At 44.4% G+C, this 26,009-nt stretch overlaps 1 protein-coding gene across 1 annotated transcript in view; it reads left to right on the top strand.

The window, feature by feature from the left end:
- The window catches only part of AMBRA1 (autophagy and beclin 1 regulator 1), a gene marked incomplete in the record, with an annotated part of 1,868,076 nt that overhangs the window by 576,519 nt on the left and 1,265,548 nt on the right, over positions 1-26,009 (top strand). Inside the window, 1 exon segment of the mRNA XM_044082605.1 lies at positions 970-1,056. Coding sequence (XP_043938540.1) covers positions 970-1,056 — 87 coding nt within the window.

Genomic DNA, 26,009 nt, shown 5'->3' with positions numbered 1-26,009 from the left:
TTGTATCTCATGGTTAAGACTTGAAAGTTTGACTTGGTGTTTTTTTAACCATATCTGCTCCCTGCCCTTTGTATTTGAGACTAAAAGCCCATCAGCTTTTAAACCAAGGTTGTAACATCTTGGCTGTCCTAGCTCGACACACAAATTTAATAAACAAGATGTCTTGCCAGCTGACCGTAACTTTCAGCACAGTGTAACTGCAAAATATCGAACATAATGCATAGATGTCAATGTGTTCAGTATTGTAACTGCATTTGGGTTCATATTTTGCACTTGTACGTTTGTTGAGAGTTAGGAGCACTGGGCTTGTCATTGATCTCTAATAACCCCAGATTTTGCCAGCTGTCGTCTGACGACTGTTCAGATGACATAATAACCTATGAGTAGGGTACTTAGTATGCCATGCAGATTGTCAAAGTTAAGCTGATCAAAACCAAAACATTTGACTTAAGGAAATCACCCCAAACTCCAGAATTTAAGGAGTTCATTTCCAAGGTAGCTGCAGCTTGGGGAAAGGGATAAATTCTAGCCATACAATCTTATTCATTTAAATTGATTGTTGCCAAGTGGTGCTACTGAAGCTCTTGGCCATTAAACACATGGATTGTTACCGTCCATTACTTGAGAGAAGAATGATAAAGAATGTTGGATTATAAGACTGGAATAGAAACAGTTTTAATTTGCATACAGTTTACATAATCACGAAGTAACAGATTAGAAAGATGCACATTTCACACCAACTTTTGTAGTTCAATGATAAGGCTTGATACTGGCAAAGTGTGTGACTTTCTTGTGTATTTGCTGCAGTGCTCCACTCCTTTTACTAACTGAAATAGTCTGCATTGATGCACTTGAAATGAGCATGCAGCATTCCTCATGCAATTGAGAAGCTCCGTAAATAAGCACTTCTGTCTTGTGTTCATGTAATAATATACATACTTAAGTCCGTGTTTTCTCTCTCATTCATAGAAGACTGCTGGAATCCTCTCTCATTTCATTGTCTCGTTATGATGCATCAGTACCTCGGGAGCATCCCATATATCCTGACCCTGCAAGGTGAGAATGTGCTTTTGTTATGATTTGTAAAGCATTGCTGTTTCAACATTTCTTTTCAAAACAACTTTTTTTTTTATTTATGCTGTTCTGAAAATGCATAAAATTAATAGTTCAGCATATTATTTGAACTGTTTGCTTAAATTCATTAGACTGTACTTAAATGACGCAAGTATTGTAGCTACTTGTGCAGTCTGCCTCTACCCTAGCTTATGTAACTGTATAGTCTTTCTAATATTGGTTTGGTATTTGTTTTTACACGTAGATTGCTTAGCTGTAGCGGTCATTCCATATTTAAACCTGATTTGACGGGTATATATTTTCTGAAAAGATTTTTTTTACACAGTTGTCACCTCATAATATTTGCATTAGTGCTAAAATCTGACACTGGAGGTTTTCTTCTTCATCATCATAGCCCCCCCCCCCCTTCCCATTTTTTCTACATGGCGTTTGGGTATCGTGTTAACTGTCACCAGCTCTCTTGATTCAGTGCCACACTCATGCTTTCTTCAACACTCATGCCTGACTGTCGCAGATATTCTTTCACACATTCCATCCACCTCTTTGCTGGAAGTCTTTGCTTCCTCTTACCGTCTTCCTGTCTGTCCCAAATCATCCTCACCAAATTGTCTTATTTTCTGCTCATGTGTCCAAACCACAGTATTGTGTTCTGTTTGATTTATTCTGCAATTGAAGCTACTTTGGCTTCTGCTCTTCTGTCCTCTTTGCTTCGTCTGTCTCTATGTATATCCTACCACCCTTCTCAGGCACTTAATTTCTAACACCTCTAGTGTCTTCATCTGCTTTGCCTTTACTGCTCAGGTTTCTGTACCATACAGTAGTACTGGTCACACCACTATCTTGTACACCTTACTTTTCAGCTTCTTTGGCATTCTTTTGTCGAAGACTACACCTGACAACTCTATACCAGTTGGCTGCAGCCCCTCTGATTGTAGCTTTAATTTCTTAATTCAGACTTCCCTTCTCCTCAACCACTCCTCCTCAGATACTTGAAGCTGTTTACCTGTTCCATCGTCTTCCCTTCTATTTTTAGGTTCTTCTGATTTCCCCAATTTGCCGCTATTACCGCCATTTTTTTTTTTTTGCTTAGTTTCATCCCATTTGCCTACAGTTTTGCATTCCATTCTCCCTATCCTTTGCTGAAGTTCTAGGTCACAGTGTACCTGTAATACCACATCGTCTGTATGCAGCAACTTTGTTAATCTGTCCCCTCCAAACTCTTTGCTAATGTAGTCTATGACCAGTATGAACAGCACTGGCCACAGAGCTAAACCCTGGTGTACACCCATTCTCACTGGGAACCTCTCTGTGAGGCTTAACACTATTTGTACTTGAGTCATTGTGTCCTCCTACATAGCCTGCGCTAATTCTACCAATGTTTCTGGGACTACAAGCTACTGCAGTACTGCCCAGATCTGCTTTCTTGGGACCTCGTCATAGGCTTTCTCCAAGTCTAGGAATGCCCAGTTGCACACTCTCCTCATCTCTAGCTTCTTCTCAAGTATCTGTCTCACTGCAAACATTGGGTCAGATGTTCTTTTTGTTTCACTGTTGCAGTCATTACATTTGGGTAATGCTGCTGGCAGGTTGCCCTCAGCCAGCCTGAATTCCAAAGTCTTGGGTCCTGCGTCAGCTGCTGTCGCCCCTTCCCTGACGTCAAGTCACCAGGGGTATAAAAGAAGCAGCCAACGCCATTTTCTTTAGTCTTTATTGCCGCGCGGTGCCCAAAGCAGAAGCAGTTCTCAAGTGCCGGTTGGCCGACTCCTGAGATTTTCGTGTTTGAGTTTCAGATCCGAAGTCTTCAATGAAGCTAAGTACCCTGTTGGGGAAACTTTTTTCTTGCTCCAGACTGATGTCAGAAAAAGTTAATAATTGTATTTCTTGTGGAAAGCAAATACCTCATAAGGATTTTCATTCTTACTGTATTCCTTGCCTAGGCCCTGATCACAATGTTACTGGTTGTCGATTTTGTGCTAGATTTAACCAATGCACTGTTAAGCATCTGTATGATTTTGCTTTAAACTTTTTGGACGCCGGTTTAATCATCCTGAAATGTCGTCGGATAGCCATCCGACTACCGGAGTTTACAAAAAACACAAAGAATAGGATAGAGAAAAACAACTGAGGCCCAAAACCAACGACGAAGCTTCTCCTAAGCAAGTCGCCGGTTCTCAGTGAGGTGCTTTCGCAGCCCCTGACACCCGCTACTTTAGAGTCGCAAGCCATTACCGACTCCCACGTGGAGTCGGCCATGCCGCTGGATACTCAAGGTATTGGAGCCTCGGACGCTAATCCCTCAGATGGGTCCAGAGCAGCTGATAGATACCGGCTTCTGAGGGTGTATTCAATCCTAAACATCTTTACATTAAAACGACTTCAGCTTCAAAGGCAAAGACTAAAGCACCTTCTAAAGCAAGGAAACAAACTCAAGAGCTACGTGGACAGGCCTCTATGCCCCAAAAAAACAGATGCTCAAAATGGCCGAAGACTTGATTACCTTGATCAGGGGTTCCCATCCCCCTCCTGATAAGAGGCCAAGGCAAGACACTGACTATGAATCTTCAGATCAGGTTTCTATTTCTTCTGATTCCTCTTCTGATCAGGAATATTCTCTTCCCCCATGAGGATTCTGATGCTGAAGAATCTATACCTTCAGCATCTCCTCCTGAGGACTATTCCTTTGGGGAAACCTTGCATACCATGAGGGAGCATTTCCACTGGGAGAGCCAAGGTTTTTCAGAATCTAAAAAGAGGCTCAGGGATTTTCTTTTACTACCTCAGCACATGCTTCTAGCCATTCCACCTGTGTTAGACATTGTAGATGATGTGTTTTCAGAGTCTAGTCTGACCCCTGACTCCTTACTCCCCCAGCTCTTGTTAAGCCTGACTGATATTACAAGGTTCCTGACTCTCGCAAATTTCTTTTTAAATACCCTGCTGCTGACCCATAAACTATTTCACAGGGTCCAAAGGGAGTTGAGGCTTCCACTGCAAAAAAACCCAACCCCCTCTGACAGAGATTCAAGGGCATTGGATAGATGGGGAAAAAAGGTTTACACTTACTTCTGCAACTTTGGCTATGAGGGCCTTAAACTGTCAATTTCATATGCTTAAGTATCAGCAACATGTCATGGGATTGCTTAAACAGAAAATGTTGTTAAATTCTGAATGTGCAGAAAACAAGGAAATGCAGGATTTATTGTATGCAGCAGAACAAGTTGGAAAACTTACTTTGCAATGTGGTTTTGATTATTTGGAGGCCTCCTACAGGGCCACAGTTACGGGTTCTGTAATTAGGAGGCATGCTTGGTTAAAGGAACAAAATTTGCCTGATCAAGTTAAAGTTAAATTAGTAGATGCACCTTTACAGCATGATACTTTGGTGTTAAGGCAGAAGAGGTGTTAAAGAAAGTGGAGGACAAAGCTAAATCTGTGCAAACTGTCAAAGGTGTTTTACAAGTACAGCCACCTAGGTTTAGTAGACACTGGCCTACAAAAAATTGGTCCTTTCCTGTGTCAGACAGACCTCAAAGGGGCAGATCTAGACGCCCTAGGGCCAGATCCCAGGCGCAAGGTTCTTATAGGCCCAAGCAGTGGGATGTTTCTACCTCCAAAGCTGGAGAAGATAGATCACAAACATACAGAAAACCGTCCCAATGACTTCCCCCTGCTTGCACCAAGCACTTATCTTCTGGCAGCACCCTTAGGGGGAAAATTAGCACTTTTTGTTCAAAATTGGCACATCATAACCCAGGACAAGTGGGTTCTAAGCATAGTGTCACAACGCTACAAGTTCCATTTCCATACTCTGCCAAAGGCAAATGGCTGGCCAGATCTGCCAAGAAATCAATGGGCAACAAAAACAAGTCTCATCCCTCATGGACATGGGGGCCATTCAACAAGTACCAGAGCAAGAGCTGGGATTTTACTCAACTGTTTCTTGGTACCCAGAAAGGACAAGGTCTGGAGGCCAATACTGGACCTATCTTTTCTGAATATTTTCCTGGATATTCCAAAATTCAAAATGTTGACTTTGCAGCAGCTTCTGCCCATGCTGGGCAAGAATACTTGGCTTGTGACTTTAGACCAAAAAGAGGCATACCTGCATGTTCCAATCAGATAGTCATGCAGAAGATGCATAAGATTCGAGGCTGGCTCAATGCATTACCCATTCTCTGCACTGCCCTTTGGCTCATCTACTGCGCCCAGCGTCTTTACAAAGTGCCTGGCACCAGTACTTGCATTCTGCAGACAAAGAGGAATACAAATATATCCTTACTTGGATGACTGTCTCATTCAAGCAGAGAACAAGGTCATTCTTCTTCAACTTCTGGTGTTTGTGAAAAGACTTCTAACATGCCTAGGGTACACAGTCAACAAAAAGAAATAAAAACTAGTACCCTCACAAGAGATAACATTCCTGGGTGCAAGCTTGAATACAACTGCCCAGATGGTTATCTCACGCCAGACAAAGGCAACTGACTACCTATTTCAAAATGTTGGCAACAAAGCCCTAGTTATCTGCAAAATAATTCTGCAGGCTTTGGGCTTCATGACATCCTGCATCCTACTAATTCCATATGTAAGACTGCATATGAGGAAACTTCAGTGGTACCTAAAAAGTGTTTGGACTCAACATTGCCACAGCCTGGAAACAGTCATTACTCTCATTCCCTGCCTGCAACAGGAGTTTCGATGGTGGGCAAAGGCTTGTCACCAGAACAAGGGACAGCCATTCACCTTACCCCCAGCCAGGCAGACACTAAAAACAGATGCATCAGACTATGCCTGGGGAGCCCACACGGCAGGAAGATGCATTCAGGGCACATGGTCCTCAAGCCAAATGCATTTACATGTCAATCAAAAAGATGTTAGCTGTTCAAAATGCCCTGATAGCCTTCAAGGACCTACTTCATCTGAGACGACTACTGATAAAGACAGACAACACCACGGTCATGTGGTATATAAACAAGCAGGGGGGCACACATTATTACCCCTTTTGCAAACTAGCCATGACCTTGTGGGACACAGCTTTGACTTACCAAGTACATCTGCAGGCACAACTCCTGCCAGGAAAGGAAAATACTCTGGCAGACTAAGCAGATACCTCATGGATACCCATAAGTGGAAGCTGGATCCACAAGTCTTCAGCATGATAACAAGGAAATGGGGATGCCCGGACATAGATCTATTTGCCTCCCCTGTCAATTATCAGCTAAAAAGATTCTGCACAAGGACTAATCACAGACAAGCATGGAAAGTGGATGCCCTATCTTTCATCTGGAAAAACCTTTCAGTATATGCCTTTCCTCCACTGCCTCTCCTCCCCAAGGTGCTCCTAAAGGTCAGACAGGAGAAGCCAAAGATGATACTGATTGCCCCAGACTGGCCACGCCAGTACTGATATCCAATACTAAGAAACTTCTCTCTCTACCCAGCTTGGACCTTACCTCAAATACCTCTACTACTTTCCCAGCAAAATCATGCACAGCCAACTCAGGACATTAAACTTGGCAGTATGGCGGACAATGTAGTCATACAAAAAACACCTCTCAGTAAAGCTGTGATGGATGTCATTCTGGAAGCCAGAAAGCCTAGTACTAGAAAGTCTTAAGCTGGAAAATGGAAAAGATTTTGTGCCTGGAACCAGGCACAAGGAACTGATAGTGGTACCAAATATTCCTCAGATTTTGCAATACTTAACTGAGATGCTGGACAAAGGCCTATTGTTTTCATCAATTAAAATTCATGCCTCTGCCATTTTGGCTCATTACAATACAGAGCCACCACTTTTTTCACACCCTTTATTAAGGCAGTACCTCAGAGGAGCCAAAAATTTAAGTCCCCCAAGGAAACTACCAATATCTGCATGGGACCTCAACTATGTCTTGGAAAAGCTCACCCTGCCTTTTCAGCCAGCTGCTACTGCTGATATGAAGTTTCTATCTTGGAAAACAGCTCTTCTCTAAGCAATTATTTCTGCAAGATGAGTTTCAGCGATACAGGCGCTCATGGCTGGTGGAACCTTACATCATTTTTCATCCTGACAGGGTCTCCCTGAGGACAAACCCAGCATTTATGCCTAAAGTAGTGTCCAGTGTGACTCTTAACCAAGCCATCCATCTGCCAACCTTTTACCCAAATCCACAGAACAAGGGGGAGAGAATTCTGCTTTCTTTGGACTTACACAGGCAACTTACATTCTACTTGGACAGAACCAAAGCTTTCAGGACGACAGAACAATTACTAGTGGCATATGCTGCAGGATCACAAGGAAAGCCTATCTGAAAGCAGACTATTTCTAAGTGGTTAGGCCACTGCATTCGTTCCTGCTACTTACACCATGGCAAGCCAGTGCCTAAGGGCATTAGGCCTCATTCCACCAGAGCTGCAGCCACCTCAGCAGCCTTTCTCAGGGGAGTACCAACCAAGAGACATTTTAGAGGCAGCTACTTGGAGTTCAGTGCACACCTTTACAAAGCATTGTCATCTGCCACTCTACTCTAAATCCAGGGCAGGCTTTGCCACTGCAGTTCTGCAGGGCCTCATAGCCGCCCCTACTGCTGTCTAATTCCAGCCTTCCAACCATAGCTTTGGGACTCTACCCAAATGTAATGACTGCAACAGTGAAGCACGAAGAGCATAGTACAGTTGTGTACACTTACCATAAATGTGGATGTTCGAGTGTATTCACTGTTGCAGTCCAGGTTACCTACCCGCCTTCACCCTTTTTTCTTTTGGATCTTATCTTTCCTTCTCTGATTTATACTACCTATGTGGTGTATTTGCTTATAGATGAAGGTAAAATTTATATTGGTGTATTTTTAAATATATACATAAACTTTGGCTACCCTTTTTGGGGACACCTGACATCTGGGGCAAGAAAAACTGAAGAAAATGGCGTTGGCTGCTTCTTTTATACCCCTGACAACCTGACGTCAGGGAAGGGGCGACAGCAGCCGACGCAGGACCCAAGACCTTGGAATTCAGGCCGGCTGACCGCAACCTGCCAGCAGGATTACCCAAATGTAATGACTGCAACAGTGAATACACTCCAACATCTACATTTAAGGTAACAGCTGTACTTTGTGTTGCATCCTGATCTGAATTTGAACTGCTTAATTCCATTTTACATTTTACTACTCTGCATATCTGTTTATCATTTACCCTCTCCAGAACTTTCATGCAGTGTGATAGGAGTTTGATGCCTCTGTACTGCCCACAGTTGTGGATGTCCCTTTTGTTCTTGTACAGTGGCACAAATATATTTATTTTGCAGTCATCTAGGGTACGCCTTTCTCTCCATGTGGCTATTAGTACCCTCAGGAGCCATTTCTGTCCCATCTCATCCAGCATCTTTATCATATCTGTTGTGACCTCATCTGAGCCTGCTGCTTTCCCTGACTTCATTTTCCTTAGTGCACTTCTTACTTCTTCTAGGGTGGGCTCCTCATATTCTCTCATTGTAGGCTGTTTATGGGGAAGTACAGCTTATGTGGGATTCTCTTCATAAGAAGTTTTTGGAAGTACTCCTATCTGCTTTTGTTGTCCTGTGGACTGGTGCGCGGATTGTTGCTGGCTTCCCTTATGAAGAGTGTCTGACTATCTTCTTTATCTTTCTGTCTTTGCCTTGCAACCTGATATAGTTTCTTTGTGCCACTTACTGAGTCACTTTCCAGAAGTTGGTAGAGTGTCTCCGATGCCCTATTCTTTGCTATTGTAACTTCTTTGTTAGCCAGCCAGTAGTCCTTCCTAGCCTTGTCAGTCTTTTCTATCTCCCACTTCTTCCTGCACTCCTTTCTTTTAATAACTTTTTGGACTTCTGCATTCCACCACCATATTCTCTTATGTACCTTTTTTCCATACCTGGCTTGGCCACATATCTTTTCTGTAGTCCTAATACATGCTGTTTTTAGGAGCTGCCATTCTTGTTCAACTCCACCTATTTCCTCCTCTTTTTGGGGTGCTAGAGCCTCAAGTAACCCCTTGAACTGTAGTGCTTTCTCTTCAGTCAACTTCCAGGTTTCTTTGACCACTGCTTGTAGCTGATTGTGGCAACTAGTGGTTTATGTAGTGGGCCAACTGTTTCACTGGAGATGACTTTGCAATCATGGGTTCTACCCCAATTCTTTTTCCTTCCTAGGAGGAAGTCTACCTTAGTTGCATTTCGGCTTCTCTTGTATGTGACTGTCTTTTTCTGAACCAGTGTGTTGGCTACTATCAAGCCATTTGCCAGACAGAAGTGGTCCAGTCCTAGCAGCAACCCAGAAGTCTTCTACCAGAAATGTGTTCAAGGGGAAAGGGTACAGTTCTCTCTGTGGACAGTTCAGAGGTGAATGAATTTGTTTATTGCACTCATCCTTGCCATACTAGAGTTTTTGGCTGACCTTTTTGATAAGGGGTCCAGTTTTTCCTTTAGGATGGTGTATTTAGCATCTATTTCAGATTTTCACTGAAGGTTCAACTCCTCACCCATAATAAGAGGGTTCATCTAACAGCCGTTTCTAGTGTTCACTATGGGTCCACTATTTCACTTTAAGCATCCCAAAATTTTGTCCATTCAACGTTGAAGGGCATCTGCATTTCTACCTTCACCAAACAAAATCTGTAAGTATAAAACTGGGTATATCTAGGTCCAGCTCATTTGGAGCTACTGTCCTAAAGGGCATCCTTTCATGATTCTACCAAGGCAAGTGGGTAACTTGGGATTTTGTGTCATCACTTGAGTTGGACAGACTGGCTGAAATAGGATGCAGAAGTTATGTACTTAAAATAAAACTGGCTTCTACTTATCCTTAGTCCATCCAGTCAGTTTTATTTAACTTTATTTTTATTTAACATTTGTTAACTGGAAAAGTACAGCTAGGACGGAGCCTATTTTCAGCCAAGGCCAAAGGAGAAACATTCCAGACGCATGTCTTTGGAAATGTGGGAGGAGACCTGAGTACCTGGTGGAAACCCACACGATTGCAGGGAGGAAATGCAGACTTTGCACAGAAGGCACCCCAGCTGATAATCAAACCAGATGACATCTTGCTGTGAGGCGACAAAGTTAACTGCTGCACCACTGTGCCGCCCACTTGAAGCCTGTCCTATCCTCCACCATTTCTGTGTGCTGTATGTATGGACCATCCCGTAGATGCAGCAGACTGAATCCGAGGGACAGATGCCTTATGGGAGTTTAAAGGAACTTCGTTTTAAACACTAGCTAGAGCTGCTGGATCAACTTCATGAGATGACAGTTTCCCATTGTTTCAGAAATGTTTGTCACATAAGAATGCACATTTATACGCAAGTGTGATAAAATAAGTAAAAATATTGGAAACATTTCTTCCTAGGCAGGGTACACTTCTTAAACCTTTCTGATGATCTTTACTGCATTTTCACTAAACCAGATTCTGGGAGGTCAGTCACTCCTAAGTGTTTGTACAAACTGACATCTTTTAATTTGAACTTAGTGGTGCAGTGAAGAAGAGCAACTTCCACCCAGTGTACATTGTAGCTGTTTTAAGCTCACTGATGCAAGACCACTTAGAGAAGTAATCTGTATAGGTATTTTAGACACTTAACATCCCACTTAAAGCCTTTAGCCCCTGTCATGCGTTCATTAGAGAATTTACTTATCCAGTCATAAGATATCAAAATACTACAAGGATAGATGTTAAACAGCTGTAGATTCAACACAGATTATCACTGTTGAAATCTTGATAATAAATTTCCATGTGAATGGTGGATGTTAACATATCCATAAATGTTTAAAAGGATAACCAGTTTCTTAGTTGATTTAAAAAAAAAATAGATTGACCAAGAAGATTTCCAGAGTTACATTTTTTTAGTCTTTGCATATTGTCTTATTTACTTTTATGCTTCTATTAAGACAGTTCCAGGTAAAAACAGAGTTCATTCCACTAGATCTTTGCCGGCAGCTTCTTCAGCTTTCTTTAGAGATGTCAGCAGATGACATCCTGTGCTTCTGCAGCATGAGCTTCACTACACACTTTTGCATGACACTGTAAGCAAGATGTGTTCTCAAGATGTAGGTAGTCGTTTGGGGTCACCATCCTTTGTAGGATTTTTTCATCAAGCCAACCAAGATGTGTAGCCAGGGACTCTGAAGTGGCTGACTGGATCATGTCAGATAAAGTTAGGTGCTTAATATTCTGTGTAAGGCACAAAAGTTGGGTACTTAACATACTATTAGATCTTTATAGGCCATGTCCAGTCCACTTTGATACCCTTGCTCCTTTCCTGTCATGCTGATTTCTGTCTCCTCTGCACCAGCCTAGAAGCGATACATGAGGCCTTTTGGGGAGGAAGGTTGTACTGTATGCAAGGAAGATGTGAATATATATTTTTTTTCTACTGTTTGTATGAGAGCAGATAGGTAGGTCGATCTGGAGAAGAGAAGGAAATGAGGTGCTTTACGATGGTGAGAAGAGGTCAAGCTTTGAGGGACGCATACAGATTGCTGTCGGCAGTAATCGGGCTGTGTTCTTCATGTTTCACTGTTGCAGTCATCACCTGTGGGGAACCTCTGCTGTGTGGTAGCCCTTGGCCGGCCCAAATACCAGAGTCCGTGTTTTTCTGTCACCTGCTATCGCTTGCTGACTGACGTCAGGGCATCAGTGCTATAAAGCAAGACAGCTGATGCCATTACATCAGTCCTTCTTGCCATGGAGCCCGTAGCAGAAGCAGTTGGCAAGTGTGCCAGTCGGTTGCTACCAGAGTTCGAATTACAGCTGAAAACGTCTAAAGTGAAGTACCCTGTTGGGGATCCTTTTTTCTTGCACTAACTGATGTCTGAAAAAGTTAACAGTTGTCTCGCCTGTGGAAAGCAGATCCACAATGAGACTTCCATTCACACTGCATCACTTGTTTAGGCCCAGACCACGACGTCCGCCGTTGCCGGTTTTGTGCCCTCTTTAACGGGAGAACCATTCGTCGTAGAGGTCTTATGTATGTGATCCGTATTTTCGCGTTCAGTCTTCACATTCCGAAATGCCATCAGTCAGACAAACCGTAGACATTCTTCAAAGAACGTAGAGAAAAAGATAGAGACAAGACCACACAAGGCTAAGCCTTCCAACGATGCTGCCGCCAAGCTTGTCTTCAGTTCTCTGGAATTCAGCGAGGCGTTTTTGCAGCCCCTGATGTCCGATACGATATCTACGCAGGCCTCTACCGAGACCCTTTCAGAGTCTGGTATGCTGTAGAAATCTTTGTCTTCCGAGCATTTGGTTGTCTCTGCTTCAGTTGGGGCCAGAGCTGTGACACAGGCACTGGCTTCTGAGGAGGCCTTTTACACTACCGATTCTAGACGAAAAACGACATCTTCTCACAGACTACTATTTCTCTCAGACCGATGGATACTCTTAGGCCTAGAAACCAGGTCACTCCTTGAAAATCCACTTCTAGCCACCATCTTGCTCATGCTCCACCACCCTAAGCCCAAATGCTTAAAATGGCGGACGGTCTTCTCTCCCTTATCAGGGGGAGTCAGGCTAGAACTTCAAAAAGGAAAAGACCCCCTTTTCCTGAAAAATTGACCGAACAGGATTCTAAGGAATCAGATTATTCAGATTTTGAAGAGGAACAGCCACCTCTTGACTGCTTATGAGGATTCAGATGCAGAGGAATCTGCCCCTTCTGCTTCCCCACCAGAAGACCTTTCCTTTAGGGAAACCCATCACACCCTCAGGGAGCATTTCTACTGGGAATCTCAGGACTTTCACCCAGTCTAGGAAAAGACTAAGAGTTTTGTAGATCTGCCCTAACACAGACCCCTAGCCATCCCCCCTATGTTAGAAGTGGTGGATGATGTTTTCCATGAATCCAGCTTAGCCCCTGATGCCTTCCCGCCTCCTCCCAGTAAACCTGACAGGTATTACAGAGTACCGGATTCTCAGAAATATCTACACAAAAATTCTGCTGCAGACCCGGAGGTCATTACACAGGGACCTAAAAGAGCTAAGGCTAGTTCTGCAAAAAATCCTGTTCCTTCTGGCAAGAATTCCAGAGCTCTGGACAGATGGGGTAAAAAAGTATACACATCTGCAACTTTAGCTATCAGAGCACTCAACTGTCAGATCCATATGTTAAAATATCAACAACACACTTTGGAACTATTAAAGCAAAATATTTCAACCTTCCCTGATTGTGAAATTAGAAGGAATTAGCAAATTTACTGCACTCTACTTGTCAGGTGTCTAAACACTCATTACGCTGCAGATATGATGCCGTAGAAGCTTCAAGCAGAATAGCAGTATAAGGATCTTTCATTAGGAGGCATACATGGTTGTAAAGGAACAACCTCTCCCTGATCATGTCAAGTCTAAATTAATAGATGCACCCTTGGATAAGGACCACTTGTTTGGAATAAAAGCAGAATAGGTGCTTAAAAATGTGGAAGACAAAGCAAAGTCTCTGCAAACAGTAAAAGATTTATTTCAGGTTCAACTTCCTAGGCTCAGCAGGAATTTTCCCTCTTAAGCACTGGTCCTTTCCTACACCTAGCAGACCAGGGACAAGGTAAGCCCCGCAGGGACAGACCATCCAGGCCCCTATCCCAGGGACAACAATGAACCAAACAGTGGACCACCTCTGCCCCAAAGGCAGGGAGTTCTAAGCCATCCTTCTATGGCCAAAACTCTAAATGACTCCCTGTCTCCCCCCCTTTCACTCACCAAAAGCTAGGAGGGAAGGGTCTTCCTCTGTAAAGAAAATTAGCTTTCAACAAACTCCCAATTCCAAGACGGTACCCAGACTTGCCTTCAAATCAGTGGGCAGAGGCATCGAAACAAGTCCAAACTCTCATATCCCAGGGGGCAGTACAACCTGTTCTTGCAGATCAAACAGGAAAAGGCTTTTATTCCAGACAATCCCTTTCTCTCAGAAAATAGGGCTCTTGGCACCCCATCCTGGATCTGTCCATTCTAAACACCTCCTTGGTGGTCCCCAAATTCAAAATGTTAACTTTGCAGCAAGCTGCTGCCTATACTGACAAAAAATGCCTGGTTACTGACCCTAGGTCTAAAGGATGCCTACCTCCACATCCCCATAAAGGAATCCTGCAGGAAATTCCTGCACTTCAGAGCAGGCTCGCAACACTTTCAGTTCTCTGCACTACCCTTTGGCTTATCTACTGCTTCCAGGGTATTCACCAAATGCTTAGCCCCAGCCATAGCATTTTGCAGACAGAGAAACATACAAATTTACCCTTATTTGGACGAGTGCCTCATTCAGGCAGAGTGTAAAGAAAGGCTGTTCCAGGACCTCCTCTTCGTCAAAACCCTCCTAACTTCCTTAGGGTTCACCATCAACGAGAAGAAATCAAAGCAAGCACTCCAGGAAAATCATTTTCTTGGGAACACTGCTGGACACAGCATCCCAAATGGCCTTCCTATCCTTAGAAAAGCAGAGCTTCCTGCCTCTCTGCTTTTCCCAGCTGGCTTCCAGAAGTCACCTCACTGCAAGGAAGTTCCTGCAAGCCTTGGGGTACATGGCATTTTGCATCCTTCTAATTCTCTGGACAGGCTTCACATGAGAACTTCAGTGGTATCTGTAGAACCTTTGGTGTCAGCACTCTCAACCTCTAGAGACCTCTCTCCCCCTGATCCCCTGTATAAGGGCCAAGTTTTTCTGATGCGCAGGGGCTTGTGCCAAGAACAAGGGTCTTTCCTTCAGTCTTCGCCCTACTGAGCAGACCATTACCACCAACGCCTCAGACATTGCTTGGGGCGCTCACCTAGAAGGCAGGTGCACCCAAGGTCTTTGGTATGCCCACTGCTGTCCTTTACACATTGGCCAGAAGGAAATGATGGCAGTACAAAAGGCTCTGACATCCTTCAAACCCCATTCCAGCCAGGAGTTCTCCTTATCAAAACACGCAATACCACAGTAATGTGGTACATCAACAAACAGAGTGACCCAGTCTTACTCTCTGTGCAGGCTAATCATGAACCTCTGGCTTGACCCCCTCTTCCAAGGAACTACACCTAATAGCCCAATACCTACCAGTGATCAACAGTAACCTGGCAGAGCACTTAAGTAGGTACTTAATGGATCCCATGAATGGCAACTCCACAGAAAAATCTTTCTACAGATCACTCAGGAGTGTTGTACACTGGAGGTTGATCTTTTTGCTTCACATCTCAACCATCAGCTGAAAAACTTCTGCACCAGGGAGTATCACCACTTAGTGTGGAAGGTGGATGTCTTGACCTTCCCTGGAACACCCTCTTTTTGTACGCATTCCCTCCTCTGCCTCTTATTCCCAAGGTACTGATCAAAATAAAGGAGGAGAGACCAAAGGCCATCCCCATTCCTCCAGATTGGCCCAGGCAGCATTGGTACCCCTTACTGCACAGCCTGAATCTACAGCCTCCCAGGCAGCTTCCCCTGATCCCAGACCTTCTGACTCTGGTGGGTGGGAGGATGTTGCACCCAGACTTGCACACTCTGACATTATCAGCATGGCTAATACTACAAAGCAAACAAGGGGCCCCAGTTGAGCAAACAGGTCCTAGATAATATCACAGAGGCCAGAAGGCCCAGCACCAGAAAATCTTATGCTGGAAAATGGAAAAGATTCTGCCACTGGAGCCAGTCCAGAGGGGGCAATACCTCTCAACCTTCCATCCCTCTTATCCTGGATTACCTAGGGGAGCTACTTAATAGTGGCCACCTCTCCTCTTCTAATAAAATCCACGTCTCGGCTATTTCAGCTCATTTTGAAACCGCCCCTGTTCTCCCATCCATTGATCAAACAATTCCTCAGAGAGGCTTCTAATATCAGACCTCCCAGAAGGACACCCACTCCAGCCTGGGACCTGGATTATGGTTTGGAAATACTAACCTTACCACCCTTTGAACCTGCTGCTTCAGCAGAACTAAGAATGTTCTTCGTGTTTCACTGTTGCAGTAATTACATTTGGATACTCTGCTGGCAGGTTGCTCTCAGTCAGCCTGAATAACAAAGTCTAGGGTCCTGCGTCAGCTGCTGTCTCCTCTTCCATGACGTCAGGTCATCAGGGGTATAAAACATGCATCCAACGCCATTTTAATCAGTCAGTCTTGCCGCACGGTGCCCAAAGCAGAAGCAGTTCGCAAGTGCCAGTCGACCAACTCCTGAAATTTTCATTTTCGAGTTTCAGAACCGAAGTCTTCAACTAAAGCGAAGTACCCCATTGGAGAAACTTTTTCTTGCCCCTTACTGATGTTAGTAAAATTAATAATTGCATTACTTGTGGGAAGCAAATACCTCATAAGGATTTTCATTTGTACTGTATTCCTTGCCTAGGCCCTGATCACAACGTGCCTTGCTGTCGGTTTTGTGCTAAATTTAACCAAAGCACTATTAAGCGTCGGCATATTTTTGCCTTTAAATATTTTGGCTCAAGATTTAACTACCCTGAAATGTTGTCAGTTAGCAATCCAACTACCGGAGTTCACAAAAAAATGCAAGGAAAAAGACAGAGACAGACCTTCGAGGTCCAAAACCGATGACTAAGCTTCTCCTAAGCTAGTTGCTGGTTCGCTGGTACTCAGTGAGGCGCTTTCACAGCCCCTGATACCCACTATTTTTGAGTCTCAGGCCTCTACAGAGACCCATTCAGAGTCTGGTATGCCACGAGATTTGCAAAGTATTGAACCCGTGGATGTCTCTCCCTTGGATGGGTCCGGAGCCGCAGAACAGGCACCGGCTTCTGAGGATGTTTTCAGGCCTCAACATTTTTATATTAAACCAATGCCATCAACAAAAACAAGGTCAAAAACAACTTCTATGTCTAAAAACTGATGCATGAGCCACGTGCTCAGGCCCCTATGCCTAAAAAATAAATGATCAAAATGGCTGAGGATTTAATTACCTTGATCAGGGGTTCTCCCAACCCCCCCCCCCCCATACTAAGAGGCCTAGGCAAGGCACTGTCTATGAATCTTCAGATCAGATTTCCATTTCTTCTGATTCCTCTTCTGATCAGGAGTTTTCTATCCCACCTTATGAGGATTCTGATGCAGAGGAATCCATCCCATCTGCATCTCCTCCTGAGGATTACTCTTTTGGAGAGACTTTGCATACTTTAAGGGAACATTTTCACTGGGATAGTCAGGACTTCTCTGAATCAAAAAAGATTCTTAAAAATTTCCTTCTTCCTCAGCATAGCGCTGTGGGCAATACCTCCTATTTTAGACATTACTGATGTGTTCTCGGAGTCAAGCATGGCTCCTGATTCCCTGCCTCCGGCTCCTAGTAAGCCAGACAGATATTAGAGAGTTCCTGACTCCCACAAATTTCTTTTCAAAAAATCCTGCTGCTGACCGTGAGACTATTTCTCAGGGTCCCAAGGATGTTAAGGCTTCTACAGCCAAAAATGCTATCCCTTCTGATAGAGATTCCAGGGCGCTGGATAGATTGGGTAAGAAGGTTTATATGTCTGCAACCTTGGCAATTAGGGCTTTAAACTGCCAGTTTCATATGCTTAATTATCAACAGCATGTTATGGGATTACTGAAACAGAAAATGATGTTGATTTCTGATTGTGTGGAAAATAGTTACAGGATTTATTGCATTCAGCAGATCAGGTTGGAAAGTATACTTTGCAATGTGGTTTTGATTCCTTGGAGGCCTCTTGTAGGGCCGCCGTTACTGGATCTGTGATAAGAAGGCATGCCTGGCTCAAGGAGCAAAATCTGCCTGATCTTGTTAAAGCTAAGTTGTTGGATGCCCCGTTGCAGCATGATACTCTTTGGTAATAAGGCAGAAGAGGTTTTAAAGAAAATGGAAGACAAAGCTAAATCCATGCAAACTGAAAAAGATTTCTTACAAGTGCAGCCACCCAGGTTCAGTAGGCACTGGCCTACTAAAAATTGGTCCTTTCCTGTGTCCAACAGAGCCACTCGGGGCAAACCCAGGCACTCAAAAGGCTCCAGATATCAATCACAGGGATCTTAAAGGTCAAAGCAATGGGGTGCCTCCCCCTCTAAATCTGGAGGTAACAAAGCACAACCCTACAGTAAGCAGTCTCAATGACTTTCCTCTACCATTTCCAAGCACTTATCTTTTGGCAGCCCCCTTGGGGGGAAAACTAGCACTTCATGCTCAAAATTGGCAGTTAATTACCCAGGACAAGTGGGTATTAAACATAGTATCCCATGGGTACAGATTTCATTTCCATACTTTGCCACTTCCAAACGGATGGCTGGATCTGCCTCAAAACCAGTGGGCAGAGGCCCAGAAACAAGTCCTGTCCCTCATGGATAATGGGGGCTATTCAACTGGTACCAGAAAGGGAAAACGGACAAGGATTTTATTCAAGACTTTTCTTGGTACCCAGAAAAGACAATTCATGGTGTCCAATACTGGACTTATCGATTGTGAACACGTTCCTGGACATTCTAAAATTCAAAATGTTGACTTTACAACAGCTACTGCCCATGCTAGGCAAGAATGTTTGGTTAGTAACTCTAGACTTAAAAGAGGCATACCTGCATATCCCAATAAGGGAATCTTGTAGAAGATACCTCTGCTTCAAAGCAGGTTTTTTGCAATACCAAATGTTCATCGTGCATACAGCTGCAGTCATAACAGATAGGTTATCCTGCCGTCAGGCGGTCCCTCGGTCGGCCGAATTCCAAAGTCTAGGTCCGGCGTCAGTTGTCGTCACTTCTTCCCTGACGTCAGTGCGGCAGGGTTATAAAAGAACCAGCTGACGCCATTTTCTTAAGTCTTTCTTGCCGTGTGGTGCCCGAAGCAGAAGCAGTTCGCAAGTGCCGGTCGGCCAGCTCCTGAGATTTACAAAATTTTTCAGCCAATGTCTTCTTGAAAGCTAAGTACCCCCATTGGGGAAACTTTTCTTGCCTCAGACCGATGTCAGACAAAGTTAATAATTGCATTTCTTGTGGGAAGCAAATACCGCATAAGGATTTCCATTCCTTCTGCATACCTTGCTTAGGCCCAGACCACGATGTCTCGGCCTGTCGCTTTTGTGCTAGATTCAACAAACGCACTATTAAGCGTTGGGCGGAGTTTGCCCAGCACTATTTTGGTAAAACATTTAATTACATTATGTCGTCGGATACTCCGACTCCAGTTTTGAGTAAAAGATGCAAAGATAAGGACTGACATATGAGGTCCGCGACTTCTACCGACACCACGCTAAAGCCGGCTACAGGTGCTCCGGTTCTCAGCGAGGCGCCTACGCACCCCTGAGTACCGATGACGCTTTTTTAGCGGTGTCTTCTGTGCCCGAGATCGCAGGCTCCTCGGCCCCCACTCCGACTACAGATACCGATGCCACTCTTGGCGGGGAAACTCAGAATTTAGACAGACCTGCCACCTCTCAAGCTGTCTTCAGGCCTTCCTGTTTTTCCATTAAGGCTTTCACAAAATCCGAAGCAGCCATGAAAACTAAAAGACAAGCTCCACAGAGCCCCTCTCTAGGCCCCATGCCTAAAAAACACATGCTCAAAATGGCAGAGGATTTGATTACTCTTATCAGGGGTTCTCAACCACCCTCGGACAAAAGGCCCAGACTGGAGGAAGACTACTCTTCCTCAGACCAAGCCTCTGTTACCTCAGAACATTCTGAGGACCAGGAATATTCATATTCCCCTTTTGAAGATTCTGATGCTAAGGAGTCCATTCCCTCGGTATCCCCCCCTGAGGACTATTCTTTTGGGGAAACCTTGCATACCTTGAGGGAACACTTTCACTGGGAAGGCCAATATTACTCAGAGTCCAAGAAAAGGCTCAGGGATTTTCTCTTGCTTCCTCAGCACAGGCCTCTTGTTATCCCTCCTGTTGTGGATATATTAGATGATGTGTACACAGAAGCCAGCCTCAACCCAGATTCTTTACCTCCAGCCCCTGTTAAACCTGACAGGTATTACCGGGTTCCTGATTCACACCAATTCCTATACAAAAGCCATGCTGCTGACCCAGAAACTATTTCACAGGGTCCCAAGGGAATTAAGGCCTCAACTGCCAAAAACCCATTACCTTCAGAGAGGGATTCCAGAGCTTTAGAAAGGTGGGGGAAAAAGGTATACACCTCGGCCACTTTAACCATGAGGGCATTAAACTGTCAGTTCCATATGTTAAAGTATCAACAGTTTTTGTTATCTCAGTTGAAAAGCAAAATGACACAACCTGAAGAACCAGATTTAAAGGAGTTACAGGATTTGTTGCATAGTGCAGAGCAAGTGGGTAAACGTACCTTGCAATGTGGATGTTCATCGTGCATACAGCTGCAGTCATAAGAGATGGGTTTTCCTGCCGTCAGGCGGGTCCTCGGTCAGCCGAATTCCAAAGTCTAGGTCCGGCGTCTGATGTTGTCGCTTCTTCCCTGATGTCAGTGCGACAGGGGTATAAAAGAACCAGCCGACACCATTTTCCCCAGTCTTTCTTGCCGCGCGGTGCCCGAAGCAGAAGCAGTTCGCAAGTGCCAGTCGGCTACCTCCTGAGATTACGAATATTTTTCAACCTAAGTCTTCCTGAAAGCTAAGTGCCCCATTGGGGCAACTTTTCTTGCCTCAGACCGATATCAGACAAAGTTAATAATTGCATTTCATGTGGGAAGCAAATACCGCATAAGGATTTTCATTCCCTCTGCATTCCTTGATTAGGCCCAGACCACGACGTCTCGGCCTGTCGTTTTTGTGCTACATTCAACAGACGCACTATTAACCACCGGGCGGAGTTCGCCCAACACTATTTTGGCAAAAAGTTTAATTACATTATGTCGTCGGATACTCCGACTCCAGTTTTGAGTAAAAAACGCAAAGATAAGGACCAACATACGAGGTCTGCGACTTCTACCGACACCACGCTAAAGCCGACTATAGGTGCTCCGGTTCTCAGTGAGGTGCCTACGCAGCCCCTGACTACCGATGATACTTCATTGGCAGTGTCTTCTGTACCCGAGGTCGCAGGCTCTTCGGCCCACACCCCGACTACAGATACCGAAGCCACTCTTGGCGGGGAAACTCAGAGTTTAGACAGGCCTGCCACCTCTCAAGGTGTCTTCAGGCCTTCCTCTTCTTTTTCCATCAAGGCTTTCACTAAGTCTAAAGCAGCCATGCATACTAAAAGACAAGCTCCACAGGGCCCCTGTCAAGGCCCCATGCCTAAAAAGCAGATGCTCAAAATGGCTGAGGATTTGATTACTCTTATCAGGGGTTCTCAACCACCCTCGGACAAAAGGCCCAGAGTGGAGGAAGAATACCCTTCCTCGGACCAGGCCTCCATTACTTCAGAACATTCTGAAGACCAGGAACATTCATACTCCCCTTTTGAAGATTCTGTTGCAGAGGAGTCCATTCCCTCTGTCTCCCCCCCTGAGGATTACTCTTTTGGGGAAACCTTACATACCTTGAGGGAACACTTCCACTGGGAAGGCCAAGAGTACTCAGACTCCAAGAAAAGGCTTAGGGATTTCTTCTTGCTCCCTCAGCATAGGCCTCTGGCTATACCTCCTGTCTTAGACATTTTAGATGTGTATTCGGAGGCCAGCCTTAACCCAGATTCTTTACCTCCAGCTCCAGTCAAGATTGACAGGTATTACCGGGTTCCTGATTCACACCAATTCCTATACAAAAGCCATGCGGCTGACCCAGAAACTATTTCACAGGGTCCCAAGGGAATTAAGACCTCCACTGCTAAAAATCCATTACCTTCAGAGAGAGTTTCCAGATCTTTAGAAAGGTGGGGGAAAAAGGTATACACCTCGGCCACCTTAACCATGAGGGCATTAAACTGTCACTTCCATATGTTAAAGTACCAACAGTTTCTGTTATCACAGTTGAAAAGCAAAATGTCACAACCTGAACAACCAGACTTGAAGGAGTTGCAGGATTTGTTACATAGTGCAGAGCAAGTGGGTAAACATACCTTGCAATATGGTTTTGATGTTTTAGAGAATTCATGTAGAGCTGCTTTTACAGGATCAGTCATACGTAGACATGCTTGGCTCAAAGAGCAAACCTTACCAGATCATGTCAAAGCTAAATTACTAGATGCACCTCTTCAAAAAGATGTATTGTTTGGTGTTAAAGCTGAGGAGGTATTAAAGAAAATGGAGGAAAAGGCAAAATGAATGCAAACAGTGAAAGATTTCCTACAGGTACAACCTCCACGTTTCAGTAGAAATTGGCCTTCAAAAAATTGGTCCTTTCCAGCCACGGACAGACCCCAAAGAGGTAGATACAGGCGCCCGAGGGGTAGAGGGCAATCTCAAGGATCGTTTAGAGGCAGACAATGGCAAGCACCTACACAAAGAGGTGGTGAGGATAGTTCACAGCCATTCAGAAAGCAGAACCAATGACTTTCCCCTTTGCATGCCAAGCAAGGCTCAAATGGCAGCACCTTTAGGCGGAAAACTGGCATTATTTTCGAAAAATTGGCATATTGTCACAAAAGACAAATGGATTCTGGACATTATAGACAGAGGCTACAGATTCCACTTTCGCACCCTTCCAAAAATGAGAGGCATGCCAAACTTGCCACACAATCAGAGGGCAGAGGCACAAAAACAAATTTTAGATCTCATGGACATGAAAGCTATTCAAGAGGTACCTGACAAGAACAGGGTCAAGGTTTTTATTCCAGACCATTTCTGGTACCAAGGAAGGGCAAAGATTGGAGACCTATTTTGGACCTATCCATACTAAACACATTTTTACTCGTGCCAAAATTCATAATGCTCACATTACAGCAGCTTTTTTCCATGCTGGGCAAGGAGTCTTGGCTGGTAACATTGGACCTCAAGGAGGCATACCTGCATGTCCCTATCAGACAAGATTGCAGAAGATACCTCAGATTTCTTGCAGGTTCAACCCATTATCAATTCTCTGCATTGCCCTTTGGCTTATCTACTGTGCCCAGAGTGTTCACGAAATGCCTGGCATCAGTAATTGCCTACTGCAGACTTCAAGGGATACAAATATACCCATATTTGGACGACTGCCTGATCCAAGCGGACAGCAAGCACATATTTCTGAAACATCTGGCGTTTGTAATAATGTTGTTGTATTCTCTGGGATACACAGTCAACAAAAAGAAATCAAGGCTAATACCCCCTCAAACAATAATTTTCCTGGGTGCCAGCTTGAATAAAAATACCCAGATGGCCTACCTCACGCCAGAGAAACAAGGGCAACTAACTCAATACTTCAGAAAACTGGCAACCTTCACCAGGCTGACTGCAAGGAAAATCCTGCAGGCTCTGGGATTCATGGCATCTTGCATCCTGCTAATCCCATGTGCAAAGCTGCATATGAGGAAACTTCAGTGGTACCAAAAAAAACTATGGTCTCAACACAGCCACAGTTTGGAAACAATAATACCACTGATTCTATGTCTTCAGAAGGAATTTCTGTGGTGGGCTCAAGCATGCCAAAGAAACACAGGTCTCCCATTCTGCAAGCCTCAAGCAAATCAGGTCATCACAACAGACGCCTCGGACTACACCTGGGGGGCGCACATGACAGATCGGTGCATTCAGGGCAAATGGTCCCAAAAAGAAAAGCACCTTCACATCAATCAAAAGGAAATGCTAGCAGTAATAAATGCTATTATGGCTTTCAAAGAACTTCTGCATCCTGGCCAGTTATTGATAAGGACAGACAACACCACAGTAATGTGATACATAGACAGGGAGGAACCCATTCATGCCCCCTATGCAGGCTAGCCATGTCTCTTTGGAACATGGCTCTGGAATTACAAATCGAACTTCAAGCACAGTACCTGCCAGGCAAGGAAAACACGCTGGCAGACAACCTAAGCAGAAAGATGACAGATCCACACAAATGGAAGTTGCATCCTCAAGTTTTTACAAAGATAATTCAAGCATGGGGAAGGCCAGACATAGATCTCTTTGCCACCCACAGAAATCACCAATTGACAAAATTCTGCTCAAGGACCTTTCATCCACAAGCCTGGAAAGTGGACGCACTCTCTTTCAGTTGGACAAGAATGACAGTTTATGCCTTTCCACCTCTTCCTCTGCTGCCCAAAGTTCTATTAAAAACCAGAGCAGACAGACCAACGATGATTCTCATTGCTCCAGACTGGCCAAGACAACACTGGTACCCACTCCTGAGGAGCCTGACTCATTAACCACCATGGATCCTGCCTCTGCCTATTCTACTGACTCAGCACAACTTCAAAACTCTTCACAGTCAGCTGAAAACACTCACTCTAGTCGCATGGAAGATTCCTTAAATTCACAACAGACCCTACTCTCCAAGGATGTGCAGGATGTCATTTTGGAGGCCAGAAGGCCTTCTACTAGAAAAGCCTACTCGGCAAAATGGAAACGGTTTTGTGCCCGGAATCAGAAAAAGGGTCAGAATCCTGGAATACTGAATTTACCTCAAATATTACAGTACCTAGCTGAAATGCTAAGCAGTGGACTTTCATTCTCCTCCATCAAAATCCATGTCTCAGCCATTTCTGCAGAATACAACACTGATCCTCCTTTATTCTCTCACCCCCTCTTAAGACAGTTCCTCAGAGGGGCTAAGAATATAAAACCCCCAAGGAAACGACCAGTACCTGCTTGGGACCTCAATTTCATTCTAGAAAAACTGACCTTGCCTCCTTTTGAGCCAGCTGCTTCAACAGAACTGCAATATTTGTCCTGGAAAACAGCCTTCCTTCTGGCTATCACCAGCTCGCAGGGTTTCGGAACTACAAGCCCTCATGGCTGTGCAGCCTTTCATCATCTTCCATCAGGACAGAGTTTCCTTACGAACCAATCCTTCCTTTATGCCAAAGGTAGTATCCAGGGTAGCTTTGAATCAGGCTATCCATTTACCTACCTTTTACCCTAATCCTCAAAACAAAGGGGAGAGACTACTACATTCCTTGGACATTCACAGACAGCTACGTTATTATTTGGACAGAACAAAGCCTTTCAGAAAATCAGAACAACTCTTTGTGTCCTACGCTACAGGAGCTCAAGGGAAGCCTATTTCCAAACAGACAATCTCAAAATGGATAGCCCACTGCATACGCTTTTGTTACTCTTTTCATGGTAAAACTGTACCTGCAGGCATCAGATCTCACTCCACAAGGGCAACAACTACCTCTGCAGCTTTCCTCAGGGGGGTTCCTACCAAATATATTTTGGAAGCAGCCACTTGGAGTTCTGTACATACTTTCTGCAAGCACTATCACCTACCATTATACTCTAAATCTAGAGCAGGCTTTGCCACTGCAGTCTTGCAGGGCATCCTGGCTCCTCCTAGTTTCACCTAGTGCCTACCACCCCTTTTTTAGCTTTGGGATTCTACCCATCTGTTATGACTGCAGCTGTATGCACGATGAACATAGTACAGTTTTGTACCTACCATAAATGTAGATGTTAGAGTGCTAATACAGCTGCAGTCCAGGTTTCCCTCCCTCCTTCCCCTCTTGGAACAGGCCTAATGGCTTAACCCCTCCTCATACAACCTGATTGGGGTATTCTTTTATGGTGTATTTGCTTGCAACTACTGTTTTCTGATTATATTGCATTGCATTATTACTTAAATTTATGTATTGCCTTCCTTCTGGGGCACCTGACATCTGGGGCAAGAAAAACTGAAGAAAATGGCGTCTGCTAGTTCTTTTATACCCCTGTCACACTGACGTCAGGGAAGAAGCGACGACATCCGACGCTGGACCTAGACTTTGGAATTCGGCCGACCGAGGACCCGCCTGACGGCAGGAAAACCCATCTGTTATGACTGCAGCTGTTTTAGCACTCGAACATCTACATTTATGGTAGGTACAAAACTGTACTTTTCAATGCTTTAGAGGCCTCATGTAGAGCTGCTGTTACAGGGTCTGTCATACGTAGACATGCTTGGCTCAAAGAGCAAACCTTACCAGATCATGTCAAAGCTAAATTACTAGATGCACCTCTTCAAAAGGATGTATTGTTTGGTGTTCAAGC

The sequence above is a fragment of the Protopterus annectens genome, chromosome 9.part0, assembly GCF_019279795.1.
Source record: "Protopterus annectens isolate FY-2018-M chromosome 9.part0, PAN1.0, whole genome shotgun sequence".
In the NCBI taxonomy this organism is placed as follows: Eukaryota; Metazoa; Chordata; order Ceratodontiformes; family Protopteridae; genus Protopterus; species Protopterus annectens.
The sequence above is the reverse complement of the archived record's forward strand: the minus strand, read 5'-3'. Positions and strand labels throughout refer to the sequence as shown.